The 14,895-nt window shown below is 41.0% G+C and overlaps 1 protein-coding gene across 1 annotated transcript; it reads left to right on the top strand.

Annotated features, from left to right (window-relative positions):
- Positions 1-2,781: 2,781 nt before the first annotated feature.
- LOC143963607 (nodal homolog 2-A-like) lies at positions 2,782-5,022 on the top strand. Its single transcript, XM_077473287.1, has 3 exons — positions 2,782-3,067; positions 3,556-4,283; positions 4,870-5,022. Exons 1-3 carry the CDS (start codon positions 2,782-2,784, stop codon positions 5,020-5,022), a joined length of 1,167 nt encoding a protein of 388 aa, XP_077329413.1.
- The last annotated feature ends 9,873 nt before the right edge of the window (positions 5,023-14,895 follow it).

Below are 14,895 nucleotides of genomic sequence, written 5' to 3'. Positions count from 1 at the left end.
CAGGTCCACATGATAAGGGAGGTGAAAATGCTTGCAGTCATCTATCCCGACATGTTTCACAATAGCTTCCTCAGGGGATATGCAAGCTAGTAGCAAATAGTAACAGAAACAAAATTACAATAATAATAGACGTTATTATACTTTTTGTTACTGTCTAGACTGGCTCCTGTCTATGCCCTCCTAAGCCGTTCCGCTCCATCTGCTAAGAGGGTGGCCCTGCACACTTTTTACATCTTGAGAGGTGCTTCTATATCAGACGATGGATTTGAAGGGAGGGTAAGCCCCTTTGAGGTTCTAGATGTGGCAGTTAAATTACTAAGCTGTTTTTTGTTTGTTTTGTTTTTTATATTGAATGTATCAATAAGCTTGGATAACTATACTAATTGTAATTTTGTTTCTGTTACTATTTGCTACTAGCTTGCATATCCCCTGAGGAAGCTATTGCGAAACATGTCGGGATAGATGACTGCAAGCATTTTCACCTCCCTTATCATGTGGACCTGTTTCCTTTTTGTCATTGTGTATTTATGCAATAATTGCAAATGTGCTAATTTTAATATTTGATAATAAAACTAGATGTTTTATGTATTCATTTTCTTTGTTGCTTTATATCAAGTACTTTAGCACCGCAAAAATCCCCTCTCCTTTTCTCCTATTTTTAAACAATCTTCTCAATCTTCTCATTATATCTTTCTCATCCTTCATTGGCTAATGCGCCTTTATACAGGCTAGACCCTGTCCCATCTGCTGAGTAATATGATAATTCTGTATACTGCCAATGGTTGTAAGCCTCACAAGCCTGTATCTAACTATGCCTTTGGCCAAAATGTTTGTTGTTTATATGCTGAAGTATTATCATTACTACAATGTATATTTACCTGTATTGTATCTTGAAAAAAAAATGTTTTCTTTCTTGAAAAATCAATAACAATTTGAAAAAATCATGCGTGACTGAAATAGCTAATCTCTGTATTTAGTGGCTAGTCTAATTTACATAATAATAAAACATAGCAAACATCTAAAAATTTAAAAATCACTCCCAACTTTAATTTAAAGTGAACATAGTTTTGCAAAATATGTCCTTACTGAAAATACTGTATAGTTTCACTTTAACCCTGAAGTTTCACTGTTGGGTAGATTAGTTCTTTAATGTCAAACAAATATGCCCTTTAATCTTACCATAAAAGATGAACACACTTTCATGTGTACAATGTGTTAAAGAAAGGTGTTAAATGTTAAAGTCTTTACATAACTGATTGTTGTGTATACAGTTACTGTATAAAACAACAGAGGATCAAAGAGACATTAAATACTTAAGTTTCTGCTATCTCTATAGGGGGTTTGCCTTCAGTATTTACAGCATTACATTTAAAAACATAAATTTATAAATAGTTCTTAAAACTAAGTAATGTTTACATTTTGATCATGTCTTTTAAACATATTTTTATTTTGAAAGAAACTGTTGAATCAGACTCAATATTATAACACAATTTTAGAATTGCATTCATTTTATGTATTCTTTTTTCTATATGGATTCTCTTTGACGTTGTTACAAAAAAAACCTATAATAAACCATAAAGCATGTTTGCCGAGAGTAACAAACTAAAATATCTAATGATAAATTAATTATATGGGGCATTAATTGATGGTGCATATTCATTGGCTCTTTGTATTACATACTAGCCTATGCTTACAAATAAGCTAATAATTAGTTAATTGTACTTCATTATGATGTCTCAAATAGTTATTTCTCTTTACAAACTGAGTTTATGGGATAGTTTACTGATTATTTTAACTATTTGTGAGTACATTTTTTTCATTGAAATTGTTATTAAATTAATGGTGAGAAATTATGGCAGGGGATTTTTTTGGCACCTTGTTATGTCAAATCATAAAAGAAAATTTGGATTTTCATGATATTTTACTGCAATTTAATATTCATGCATCATGCAAAAAAAATTAAAAATACAGTATAGCTTATTATTATTTTACTATTATTATCCTGCCACTGAGAATTTGAAAAATGTATATCATGGGACATCCTGGCTTGTATATTTGAAAATATCATGTGGTCAATTTTGAGAGATTTTATATTCATATTAGATTTTATATTCATCATTTTATAATATGTGAATGGTAAAACAAAAAATATTTACGTGTGATATGAAGGTGGTATGCTTTAAATAAGCTAACACTTCAGAAATAACAATTAAAAGCAAGGCCTTATATACTTAAAAATAAAATTCTACCAAACAAAATATATTTCTCCAGTCACTTACAAAAACAGAATATAATATAATAATTATAATATAATATGACTTTTCTTACTGAAAAAATAATTTAAATAACTGCAATTCCAAGATTATAATGTGACTAATATATGTATATGTATATATATGTTATATACTGGTCAATACTTACTGAACAAGTTTCAGTGTCTACTTAATGTATACTCCCTGTGTATTTTTTATATTGTATATTTTAGTTTCTGTTTATTTGATACTATCAACAGATTACTACACCTCAATTAAATCATGCATATTTAACTCATAAGATTTTGTGCATGTGTTACTAGCATGAAAGGACAACTTGACACCTGACAGTTACCTTGGCGGTCTTTGATGTTGAGGTCAATGACATGAAAGGTAATATGTAAATATGGAACCTTTTTATCCAACTATATAAAAAATGAGGGAAACCTAAGGACCTCACTTCAGTCTTCTGAGGTACATCTCCTGAGACATTACAAATCAAGAAAAGGTGCAGAAGATCTCAGAAGAAATGACCTGGCTGAATATCATCCTCTACCTCATAACCATCTCCGTGGTACAGGGATTGCCAGCTTTCATGCAAGGAAACCAAAGCAGAATTCCTCTTCAACAATCTAACCATGAATTAAGAACTTCAAGCAGTCTTAATGAACAACCAAACTCTCAAAATATGAAGTACTCACCTTTCATGATGCAGCTCTATCAGACCCTTATTATGGGGAACGACACAGGTCTGTCCAGCCTCGAGCATTCCATTCTTCAAGATTCAGACACAGTCCTAAGTCTTACTGCCAAAAGTAAGTACAACTCTGTTACCAATATACTGTATTTTGTCATATAACATGCCGCTTTATGTATTACCTAAATGTAATGGTAGTTTTTCTCTTGATGGACTAGATTATTTTCTACATAAAAGGCATAGAACAGTTTCAATGCCTGATTTTTGTGCCAGGCATTTAAATTAAGAGCAATTTAATTTCTTATAGCTGATTACTTAACAACAATAGAAGAGTAAGTGTTTTTGTAGTTTCTCAGTCTTCCCTAAAACACCACTTAAATGCCTCATATATGAAAAATTTACCTTAGCAGTTTTACATACATTGCCCACTACCTAAAGATTTATTTTAAATGGTAAATATAATTTTTAAAGGATACTGTTTTGCATTTTGTATAACAATATATTTATATATTTTCACGTTTTATGTTTATATACTGTAATAACTGTTTGTCCATTTATAATTAGAATGATATTTATGTTGTATATTTTGTTGTTTTATTTAACCAGGATGTACCAAGATGGACAATCATCGGTCACTCTACTTTGACATATCCTCTCTCTCAAGCAGTAATGAGATTCGATTGGCAGAGTTAAGGATTAAATTTTCTCCTTCAGAGAAAACACATGATATGATCCTGCATATCTACCACAGCAAACAAAGTTCCAAGAAGCTGTTTCTCAAGTCCTTTCACATTGATTCATCTGTAGCAATAGGTGGCTCCTGGAAAGTCTTCAACCTCACCAAAATTTTGAATACTTATCTCCACCTTCATCAAAGTTCAGATTATGAAGACTTCATGGGTGATGGAGGCCCATCTCAGAAGGATCATAAGAACAGTTGCACAGACATATTTACTGACAGGGTCGTATTGATAGTGTTCACCAAGGACAACCCTTCTGCTAATGTCAATGGACATCCCAACCTCATTCAAACAGTGGAGTCTTCTAAACACGTGATGATACCAGAAGTAACAAGCGAACAAGGTATCAAAAAGCACAGGAAGAACAGAAATGCAAAACACAGCACCATAATGAACAACTTTCCATCCCAAACCATGGATAATTTGAATGGAAAACCCTTGTGCAGAAGGGTTGATATGATGGTGGACTTTGAGAAGTTCGGTTGGGGGGATCTGGTTATCTATCCAAAGACATTGAATGCCTACAGATGGGAAGGAGCCTGTCCCATTCCCTTGAGTGAGACCTTCAAACCAACCAACCATGCTTACATTATGGTAAGTGTCGTTTTTTTTTCAAAGTATTTCTAAATATTGGGTGCCTTTCAGTATTTTCTAATATTGGGTGCCATTAGACAGACAGCAGTGCAGGAGTAAATGTTTGATTGTCGACTAAAGAAAATAAGTTATAATGCATGTAACTTTTTGGAACCTTAGAGGAATGTCAGCTAGCTTAACGCCTTAGGGCAGGCATGTCAAACTCAAAAATGTGGAGTCCAAATCTGGATAAACTCTATAAAGGGCAGGATTTAATGGCATTTCTTTTACATCTTATGTTTAGGGATCAGCATGCCAATTAAAAAGCTTTATTTTTTATAGTTTAAAACAGATGTTTGTAGGTTGCAAAAATGTAATTCACCTGACTGTAAAACAATGCTATGTTCAATTTAAAATCTCACATTGGTTAATGACCCCAAGAAAGAAGTAGATGGGATGCATCCAGCCCAACCAGTTTAGGTCTACTTTAGGCGAAAGTTAGAAATATCAATTGTTACTGTGCTAAATTTGTGGGTTGTTTAATATGTGTGTTTCATCCTTTGATTTGGATTTGGAAATTCATTTTTTTGTTTTTTTTGTTTTACAGAGTTTGGTGAAGCTATTCAATTCAGATAAAGTTGAATGTGCTTCCTGTGTCCCAGTGAAGATGAAACCTTTGTCCATACTGATGTATGAGGAGGGAGAAGTGGAAATGAAACACCATGAAGATATGATTGTAGAAGAATGTGGATGTCATTGAGGAACTGCTAAAACATATGTCACAAGTATTAAAAAGATGCAAAGTAATCAGTGACTTTAAAGGAATAATGGCACTTTGCAAAATCTGGTGAAAGGCCTGCTGAACTCTCTGATTAGAGTTAAAAGAGTCAGAAAACTGGAGCCAGAGAAAGAAAAGAAACACATCAATTGCTGGCCCGCACTACTGACCTGGACTGGAGATATAACTTGGCTGATAAAGGGAAAATACTTGTTTTGTAAATAATTATTTTTTATTGTTTAACCACTTGCTTACTGGGCACTTAAACCCCCCTCAGTCCCAGACCAATTTTCAGCTTTCAGCGCTGATGCACTTTGAATGACAATTGCGCGGGCATACAACACTGTACCCAAATGAAATTTTTATCATTTTTTTCCCACAAATAGAGCTTTCTTTTGGTGGTATTTAGTTACAGCTCGGAGTTTTATTTTTTGCTAAACAAACAAAAAAAGATGCAAAAAAAAAAAAAAATCATGTTTTAATAGTTTGTTATAAAATTTTGCAAACGGGTCATTTTTCTCCTTCATTGAAGTGCGCTGATTAGGCGGCACTGATGGCTGCATTGGTGGGCACTGATGGGCTGCATTCGTGGGCACTGATGGGCTGCATTGGTGGGCACTGATGGGCTGCACTGGTGGGCACTGATAGGCATAGTTAAGGCGGCACTAATAGGCACAGATAAGGCGGCACCGATGGGCACAGATAAGGCGGCACTGATGGGCAAAGATGGGCACAGATAAGATGGCATGGATGGGTGGCACGGATAAGTGGCACGGATGGGTGGCACGGATGGGCACTGATAGGTACCACTGATAGATGGGACTGATGGGCACTGATAGGTGGCTCTGATAGGTGGCACTGCTGGGCACTGATGGGCGGCACTGCTGGGCACTGATGGGCGGCACTGCTGGGCACTGATGGGCGGCACTGGGTCGCAGCACCTTTGAGGCAGATTGTGGGCACTGTGGGTGGCACTGTTGGTGGCACTGCTGGATGGCACTGTGGGTGGCATTGTGGGTGGCACTGTAGGTGGCACTGTGGGCACTATGGGCACTGATGGGGGGCACTGATGGGGGCACTTACTTTTATTCAGGATGGCACGGCGGTGGGCAGGTGGGCACTGGCAGGGGGCAGGTGGTCAGCTGTATTGCTGGCCGTGATCGGGACTGATGTCCCGATCACGGCCGCCGGTGATCGGCTTTTTTTTTCTCTCCTCGCGCTGTCAGCCGATAATAATAATAATAATAATAGCCGATTACCGGCTCCGTTCTATCACATGATCAGCTGTCATTGGCTGACAGCTGATCACGTGATAAGGGGTCGGGATCGACCCCTTGCACGGATCGGTGATCAGGCGAGTCTCACGGACTCGCCGATCACAGAGCGCGCCGCGCGCGCCCCTCAGGGGGCGCGCAGGCCGCTCGTATCCGGGACGACGTCAATAGACGTAGTCCCGGAAATGTAGGTCCGCGCTGATGCCGTCATTTGGCAATAGCGCGGATCTGTAGTGGTTAAAATACAGTATATGCTATACTTTACAGTACATTTATTGTATGATTATTACAAATTAAAATGTAATGTTCTTAATACATCTGTTTAAGTTTGTTTGTTGTTTGTTTGATAGTACTAATTAAGCAATGGAAGCTCTTTCCATGGGACTGTAGACAGCAAGAGCAATGAAAGAAAGACCAAAAAACAGTAGTGGAGCTTAAAATGGCCGCTGTCTCTTTATTATTGGTATTCACATTTTAAACATGATAAACAATAAATATACGGTAAGCTGCATCAATAAATAATAAATAATCTTAACACAGCAGGGCTGTAATTATAGCAAAACCATTTATTAATTGTCCCCCACAAGCCAGGTTTGTTTACAAAATAAACCTGGCCCAACCACCCTGAACTGTGGCCATCTCTACATCAGTTTGTAAATTGGGGTTAAAGACTCTGCTTAGCAGATCAGAGAACTTTGATACATACTCGAGTATCCATATTAACTGGGACAAATCAATATTATTTCCACTCTCCCCAATGGTGCTCCCCACCGTCCCCACTGTACCCTTGAAAGTCAGAAATTACATTTAAATATTTGGGAGTTGTGATACAAGATCTAAATTCCTATGTCTCGGATAACCTTTAACCCATCTTGAATTGTTTAAATAGCCAATTTTTGGCCTGGTTGTCTCTTTCCCTTAGTACCATAGAATGTGTTAACCTATTAAAGATTGTTTATTTTTACCCAAATTTCTATACTTATTTAGACAATCACCAATTCCTATCCTCAAAATCCTTCTTTAATAAGTTGGATGGTATCATGCCCCCATTACTGTGGGACTGCCAGGCTGTCATGTTTTACCTTATATTTCCCAATTCATTGTGGAGGATTGGCACTGCCCAATTGTATGTGGTATTATTGGCCAGCAGTACTAGTAACATTGAGGTGATGGTTTTCTCAACCCTGAGACAACATGCAGTGATTCTGGAGGCAGCAATGCTGGGCTCCTACGCTGAGCTCAGTAACCTGGCATACAGAGGTCTGACCTCTAACCCTGCTATTACTACCCCAATAAAAACGGTGTTATGGGTTTGGGCCCGGGCCAGAGCTCAATATCAATCTGCCAACATCTGTTCCCCCCACACACCATTGTGGGGACAACCCAAACATCTTTGAAATTATGTTCAATATCAGACCCTTCTTTTTGGGCAAGATGTGTTATTAAGGTGTCATGACACCTTATGCCTCAGGGCAGCCTACCTTCGTTCGATAAACATAAATGTATTTGTCACCTACTGAACTCTATGTTTTTTCATTTCCTACAACTGAGACATGCTACTGCAGCCCAATTCCCTAGACCAATTACTCTTCAGGTGGATCCTCTAGAGCAGCGGCTCTCAACTCCTGTCCTCAGGACCCACTAACAGGTCAAGTTTGCAAGATAACTGAAATACATCACAGGTGATATAATTTGTTGCTCAGTGATTGCAGTATTCTAGTCTGCATCTCCCCAAGGTAATACTTAAAATCTGGTCTGTTAGTGGGTCCTGAGGACCAGAGTTGATAACCACTACTCTAGAGAGTATGCTTCTTTGTGAGGATCTTCCCAACCCATTACCTTCTCTGTACTCACATTTGTCCACACTGTCTACTCCCCGCATACTTAAATTATGGGAGAGGTGGCGTGCAAACCTTCCTTTGCTTTCCAAAGATGAATGGGCGAACTGCCTGCTACAATTTGCTTCCACTATATCCATAAGGGATCGGTTCCTACAGCTGATATTTGTCCACAGAGTACACTATACCCCACAATGGCTTGCCGCTATATACTCTAATAGATCAGATACTTGTCTTTGTTGTAAACTCCAGACTGGTTCTTATCTCCATGTTTTGTGGATATGCTCTAAAATTCACACCTTTTGGCAAAGCGTGGTGGGTACCATTAATGCCCTAGGTATCCTGGTTTTATCCATGGATCCTCTTATTTTTTTACTGGGTCTTACAGATACATTGAATGCCTCTAAACATATTAAACTGTTTTTATTTTATGCTAGGACTATGCTAGATGGGAGATTCTGTTTAAGTGGAAATCCCCAGCTCCTCCAACAGTGTTGGGTTGGAAAGTAGTGATTAATGAATCTTATCTACAGTATAAGCTAACGTACACTGGCAGTAATTGCCCCCAAAAATTTGATAAGATATGGAACACTTGGATAGATGCTTAAAGGGGAAATAAAGGCAAAAATCTTTTTTTTTTTAAAACACACCCTGTAAGGCAAAGGCATAATGAGCTAGTGTGCATAGCATACTAGCTCATTATGAATAACTTACCTGAGAACAAAGCCCCGAAGCGGTCCTCCGTCTTCCACTTCGCCACTGCCATGTATCCTGGGTCCGACTTCCGGGTCTCGTGGCTCCGGCGCTGTGATTCGCCGGAGCCGCGATGACGTCACTCCCGTGCATGCGCACGGGAGCCGTCACTCTCGGCATATCGCTGCGATCTGCGGCCTGCCCAGTGCACCTGCGCGCCACTGTCGACAGCGCATGCGCGGTAGACAGCGGTGGCTGTGTTCGGGTAAATATCTCCTAAACCATATATGTTTAGGAGATATTTCTTGGACCTACAGGTAAGTCTTAATCTAGGCTTACCTGTAGGTCAAAGTGTGTTGTAAGGGTTTACAACCACTTTAAGGTTTGACTGTTTGATGTCAATCCTTTAACACCTTTGGTGTCTATGGTGGGCTAAAATTACTGGGTTAAATTTCTTAGCCATTCCTCTGTATTCACCTCATAATGGTTTTCCTATCTCCTCAATGGAAAATGTGTTGTTTGCTCTACTGAATACTGTTGGTATAGCTGGTTGTTTTATCTACCTAACATGCTGGAATTGTTGGATATTGAGATTTGTCATGTAACAGTTATTATTGTTTGTTTCCTTTTCCTTCTTTTTTCCTACTTAAGCAATGTTTCTCATTCACCTGGATGTAATCTGCCCTAGTTCTGTTTTGTACCTTTCAAAAATCTCAATAAAAACACAAAAATTGGTGTTAAAGATGTCTAAATCACTGTCTGATATGTGGACCCCATCCTCTCTGTAAAGCCCAACTACACCTCCCTCAATATCCACATGTCTGAAATAAAAGACATCATTAGTAGGTAAAAACTTCTCAATTCCCCTACTTATTTTCTTCCTGGCATTTTCAAAAAGGGAGTTCAACCAAAGTAACCTGGGGATGATTTCAGAAAAAACAAGCACAGTGTTCGCAAATGACATCAGAAAACAATGCAGGTTATTATGCATTTAAATCAAGTTAAGTGTTTTTATTTGACCTATATAATTACCCCCTAAATTTAAAACCAAAATATTAGGCACAGGCTAAAATTGGAACAGCATGCTCAGATCAAAAAATAAATCTTGTCAACACATTCCCCTCCTTCCATGCCAGCAAATATTCACCAGGGAGGGGGTTAAAATTCTAGCTTTTTTATACAAATTCTTTGCAAAGCTCTCCTTTCAGTCCAGAATATGAAAAGGTGTCTCACAATCCATATGGACAAGAACTGAATGTATAATTTATATGCATCAGACTTCCATTTCCCAATCCTCTTTATACTGCTGACATCTAAACCCAATCTGGCAGCTTCTGTGGCTGCTCCCACATGGTATGAATGTGAAGATAGATTCTTATTGTCCAAGTTCAAATTGGTCAAGCATTTATGAAAACGTAATTGAACTGGAATTTAGGTAAAAGGGGAGAAATCAAGATGAATGAACGGTGATGTGAGATGAATGAACAATGAAGTGTTAAGATGAGGTCTAGATTTGAAAAAAAATTGAAATGCAACCAAATTCCTGTAGTGGATTGGTCAGCTTTTGACTTGGGAATAAAAATCCTAAGCTTAGAACCTTCTATGGAAACACAAGAAAATAAAATGCCTGATTTGGAATTTTTATTGGGGGGGGGGGGGGGACAAGCTAAACCAGTGGCCTTACAAAGCTGAATAAGAATAGATGGTTTAATAGCCAGTCTGGTATCTGGGTTAAATCAATCCTCATTGTAGCTTTTTATTGCCTGCCTTACTGAAAAGAAGATGTTACATGCAAGACAATGCAATTTTAAGAAAAAACTAAATACCAGCTATTTATTAATATGAGCCCAGGATATAAATTGTGACATTAAACCAGCTAGAAAAGTAAAAATTTGTTGTTCAGAAAATGCTGATGGAGCTCTATCAAATTAGTTTAGGAAAGAGAGCCACAGCAACCACACTGCTGAATAAGCTGCTAGTGTAGAAGGAGTGATGGATGTCCTAATGCCTGAGCAAATCATTTCTAAATTAGTTCCCATAGGTGTGAATGACATTTGATTCCTTTCTCATGCTCAGCTGGAAAAAGTGACATGAATCTGTTCATCTGCAAATGAGAAAGAGAATTTGTAAAATCAGTTTGCTTGCCTGCTAAATAACAAGCCTTAACCCATATATTAAGACTTAAGCATTTGAAAACAAGACGTCTTATTAAAACAATGACCAGATGACAAACAAACAATAGTGAAAAGGACCTCTTTGTTATCCATACTAAAAGGAATCCCTTTTTTCTTAAAAAATTACCACAAATTCCAATGCTACCAAAATAGGAAATAATTCTAAAAGAACCAGGTTCTTTAAATAGACTTTAATGTGCCAAAAAGGGTGCCACAATGTGGCACACCAATGAGTTTTCCAGTAGATGAAAAAACCCACTGATCATGCCGCATCTGTAAATAAACAAAAATCATCGTCAGATGCAGTACAAATTCCTCCTGAAAAAATAGACCCTCCTAATTTCTTCCAAAAATTTAGTCCACACTAATAGATCCTTGCTTAACTCTATTGATTATAATATGAGCAGTGGGCGATTTCAAACCAGAAATAGTCAAATGAAAACATCTAGAGAATATCTGAACTATGGGTAAAACTCTAGAAGCAGATGCTAGAAGACCAAAGAGTTTTTACATAGCCTTTAAAATAACTTTCTTATGTCTGATAACAATAGCTATAATGGATTTTAAGTTTTTAGTTAGTCAGCTGGTAATCTAAATTATATAGTGGCTGTATCTATGATAATGCTTAAAAAAAACTATGCATGTGGTTGGAAAAATATTTTTTTTATGAGAAAATGGGATATTTTAATTTCAGCACAAACTTCCAAAAATGAACCTGAAAACTCTCCTACAGTGAAAACTAGAAAATCCAAGTTTAATGAATTGCCTTTAGGAAAGGCAAGTAATGAATAAGCCATTAAAAATGCTGCTCCTTTTTTGGAACAATTCCTAACTGCAATATATAAAAAAAATCCTTGAAAGGGGATGGAGAAAGGGGGCCTGCTACTCTACCTTCTTGAAGTTCCTTAAAAAAAAATTCTCTAATCATCTTGAAATTTTTCAATGACACAACCATAACCTTTAAAAGGGGAGAGTAAAAAACTGAATTGAAAGTCTCAAGTAGTAAGAAGCAGAGTCGGGGGGGGGGGGCGTGGTCAGGATGGCACTGTGAGCAGCTGCTTCTTTAGTGAGCTCCGCTTCTGATACACTTACCCGGATCCAGGATTGCCTTTCCTCCTCCACATTCAGCCCCTCCGGAGCCCTGGGTTGCTGTCTGTTAGCCCTGTGGCCCAGTGGGAGAGGATTGAGGGCGCGGCACTCTCCCGGCCGTTCCGCGGCCTTCACGGTGTTTTAGGCCGCAGACGCGGCCTTTCCTGGCGGCCCCCGCACGGGCGGCGGAGCGCGGTGTCCGCGGAGGATCGAGGCGGGACCCCCGAGAACGGTGGCTGCACAGAGGGTGGACCCCTGCCTGGCGGATGATTGCGGCCCAGATGCGGAATCCGGACCTCCGGCGGTGAGTAGGCCACGACCGCGGCCTTTCCTGCGGGCCCCTGCCCGAGCGACTGCGGTGCTCCCGGAGTGACACCCCCCGTGGCCTGTGGCTGACCCCATACAAGGTGAGGCAGAGCCTGGACATCCGGAGGCGAGTAGGCCGTGACCGGGGCCTTTCCTGATGGCCTGCGGACTGCACGGGGGCTCCAACCTGCAATCCCCCCCTGCACTGAGGTGAGGTCCCCTGCCTAGCCTGCTCATCATATAGGAAGGAGAGGGGGCCTGTCTTGGGGAGGTTGCTGACCCCCCGCCCCCCCGGTATACAGGGCCCATCTGGAAGCCGTGCAGTTGAATATGGGTCTTATCAGACAGGATATAGACAAACTCAGATCCAGGGTTACTGAGACCGAGCAAAGGGTGAGCAATACTGAAGACACAATGTCCGAACATGGAGCTGCACTTCGCACCCTTCAAACTAAAGTTAAAGCCTTGGAATACAGAGCTGAAGATGCAGAGAATAGGAACCGGCGCAATAATCTCTGCATTGTCGGCCTCCCAGAGGGGGCTGAGGGGAACAACCCCACCTGCTTTGTGGAGGGCATGCTGCGGGACCTTCTCCCTGATGCTCGTTTCTCGGCTCACTATGCAGTGGAAAGGGCACACCGTGTACCACCTAAATCGGGGCCTCCTGGAGCCCCCCCGCGAACCTTCATCCTCCGCCTCCTTAATTTCAGAGACCGAGATGCAGTTCTCCATGCTTCTAGAACAGTCGGCGACCTTCAGTATCAGAATGCCAGACTGATGATCTTCCCTGACTACTCGGTGGAGACTCAGAAGCTCAGGAAATCCTTTGATTACGTGAAAGCGGCATTGAGAGCACGTAACATCCGCTATAGTGTTCTTTTTCCGGCCCATCTACGAGTCCAGGATGGAGAGACGACCCGCTTCTTTAACACCCCCCAGAGAGGCATCCGCCTGGATTGATTCGCTGGCGCCGGCCCGCTGATCGACTAAATACCTCTTCGGAATGGTTTACAACCCATTCTACTGTTGGGATGCCCACGGCCTTTGTTGCACCTGTTGTGCCCTGTTTGCACCGATGGTGGGCTCACCTCTAATGCTGGCAGCAACCTCCCCGGTAGCGGGAGTTCAAGTTGATACCCCTGACCTGAGATACGGTCGGGAGAAGGCTGTGACATGCCGCTCCTCTTTGCCCTTTCCTGCTCCCTCCTGGAGCATGGGAGCTCATTCCATATGTTCCTTCTTCCCCTTTTTGGATCATTTTCACTGATGGGACAAACTGCAAATTTTCTTTATCCTCCCAGATCCATGTCCTTGTCAGCCTCCTTCATAGAGCAGGCGGTTGCCTCACGCCTAGTGAGCCGCTCACTTGGTTACCTAAACCCCCCCAGGATGTCTGGGGGGGTGGAACTTGCCTCCTGCACAGACCCCCAGTTGCAGCCGGCGAGCTGATACACTTTGGGATGAATACCCTCCTCAGTTTAAGGGGGTTGGGTGGGGTGGGGGGTGGGGGGTGGGGACTGTTCCCCTAACGGGGCCAGGGATTTTTGTTTCCCTTTTTCTTTTTTCATGTATGGTTATTGGGGTTATCTGTTTGTTCTCTGTTTAGTTTTGTTGTACTTGTTTACTAAAAATATTGATATTTCAGTGTTGCATTGTCCTCGGATATGTATGTCCCAGGTCCAGCGGTCCAATCCGGGAGCCGGGTTCTACAATGATCCTGATCCTTCCACTGCCCCCAGAATCCATGTCTACACTTAACATTGTATCCTGGAACACCAGGGGATTGAACTCCCCGGTTAAGCGATCCCTGGTGTTCCAATTTCTTAAAAGTTATAACCCACATATATGCGTGCTCCAGGAGACGCACCTCATCGGCAGTAGGCTTCTTTCCCTAAAAAAACCCTGGGTGGGGTACCATTACCATTCCACCCACTCTAGTTTTGCCAGGGAGGTAAGTGTCCTAGTATTGAAGTCCCTCCCCTTTCGGCTCCTGGATCTGGCCTTGGACCCGGACGGCAGGTATGTCATTATTCATGCGACAATTTACTCAATGACCTGGACCATTGTGGGATTGTACTTGCCCCCGCCGGCCTCATTGCTGGTGCTGAACCAAATCACTAGCAAGATGGCCGAGTTTGCCTCTGATAATGCTCTTATCCTGGGTGATTTTAATCTAGTTCCTGACCCAGACATGGACAGACTGACTCCGGGGGGACACCATGGACCTGGGCTGGCTGCCTGGGCAGACACATATGGCCTGACGGATGTCTGGAGGTGGAGACACCCCGGGTCTCGGGCATTTACATGTCACTCTGCCACCCATAAAACATTCTCCCGCATTGACTTGGTCTTTGCGCGGAGCCCAGTCCTCCCAAGGGTCGTAGACATACAAATATTGCCCAGGGGGATATCGGACCATGCACCTCGGTTTCTGACATTGGATCTTTCCCTGGGACCAGCGGTTAGACTATGGAGGCTTTC

This window comes from Lithobates pipiens, unplaced genomic scaffold (genome assembly GCF_037356315.1).
Source record: "Lithobates pipiens isolate NorthernLeopardFrog02 unplaced genomic scaffold, aLitPip1_a1.2 Scaffold_8, whole genome shotgun sequence".
Taxonomy (NCBI): Eukaryota; Metazoa; Chordata; class Amphibia; order Anura; family Ranidae; genus Lithobates; species Lithobates pipiens.
This window is presented reverse-complemented; position numbering and strand designations above follow the sequence as displayed.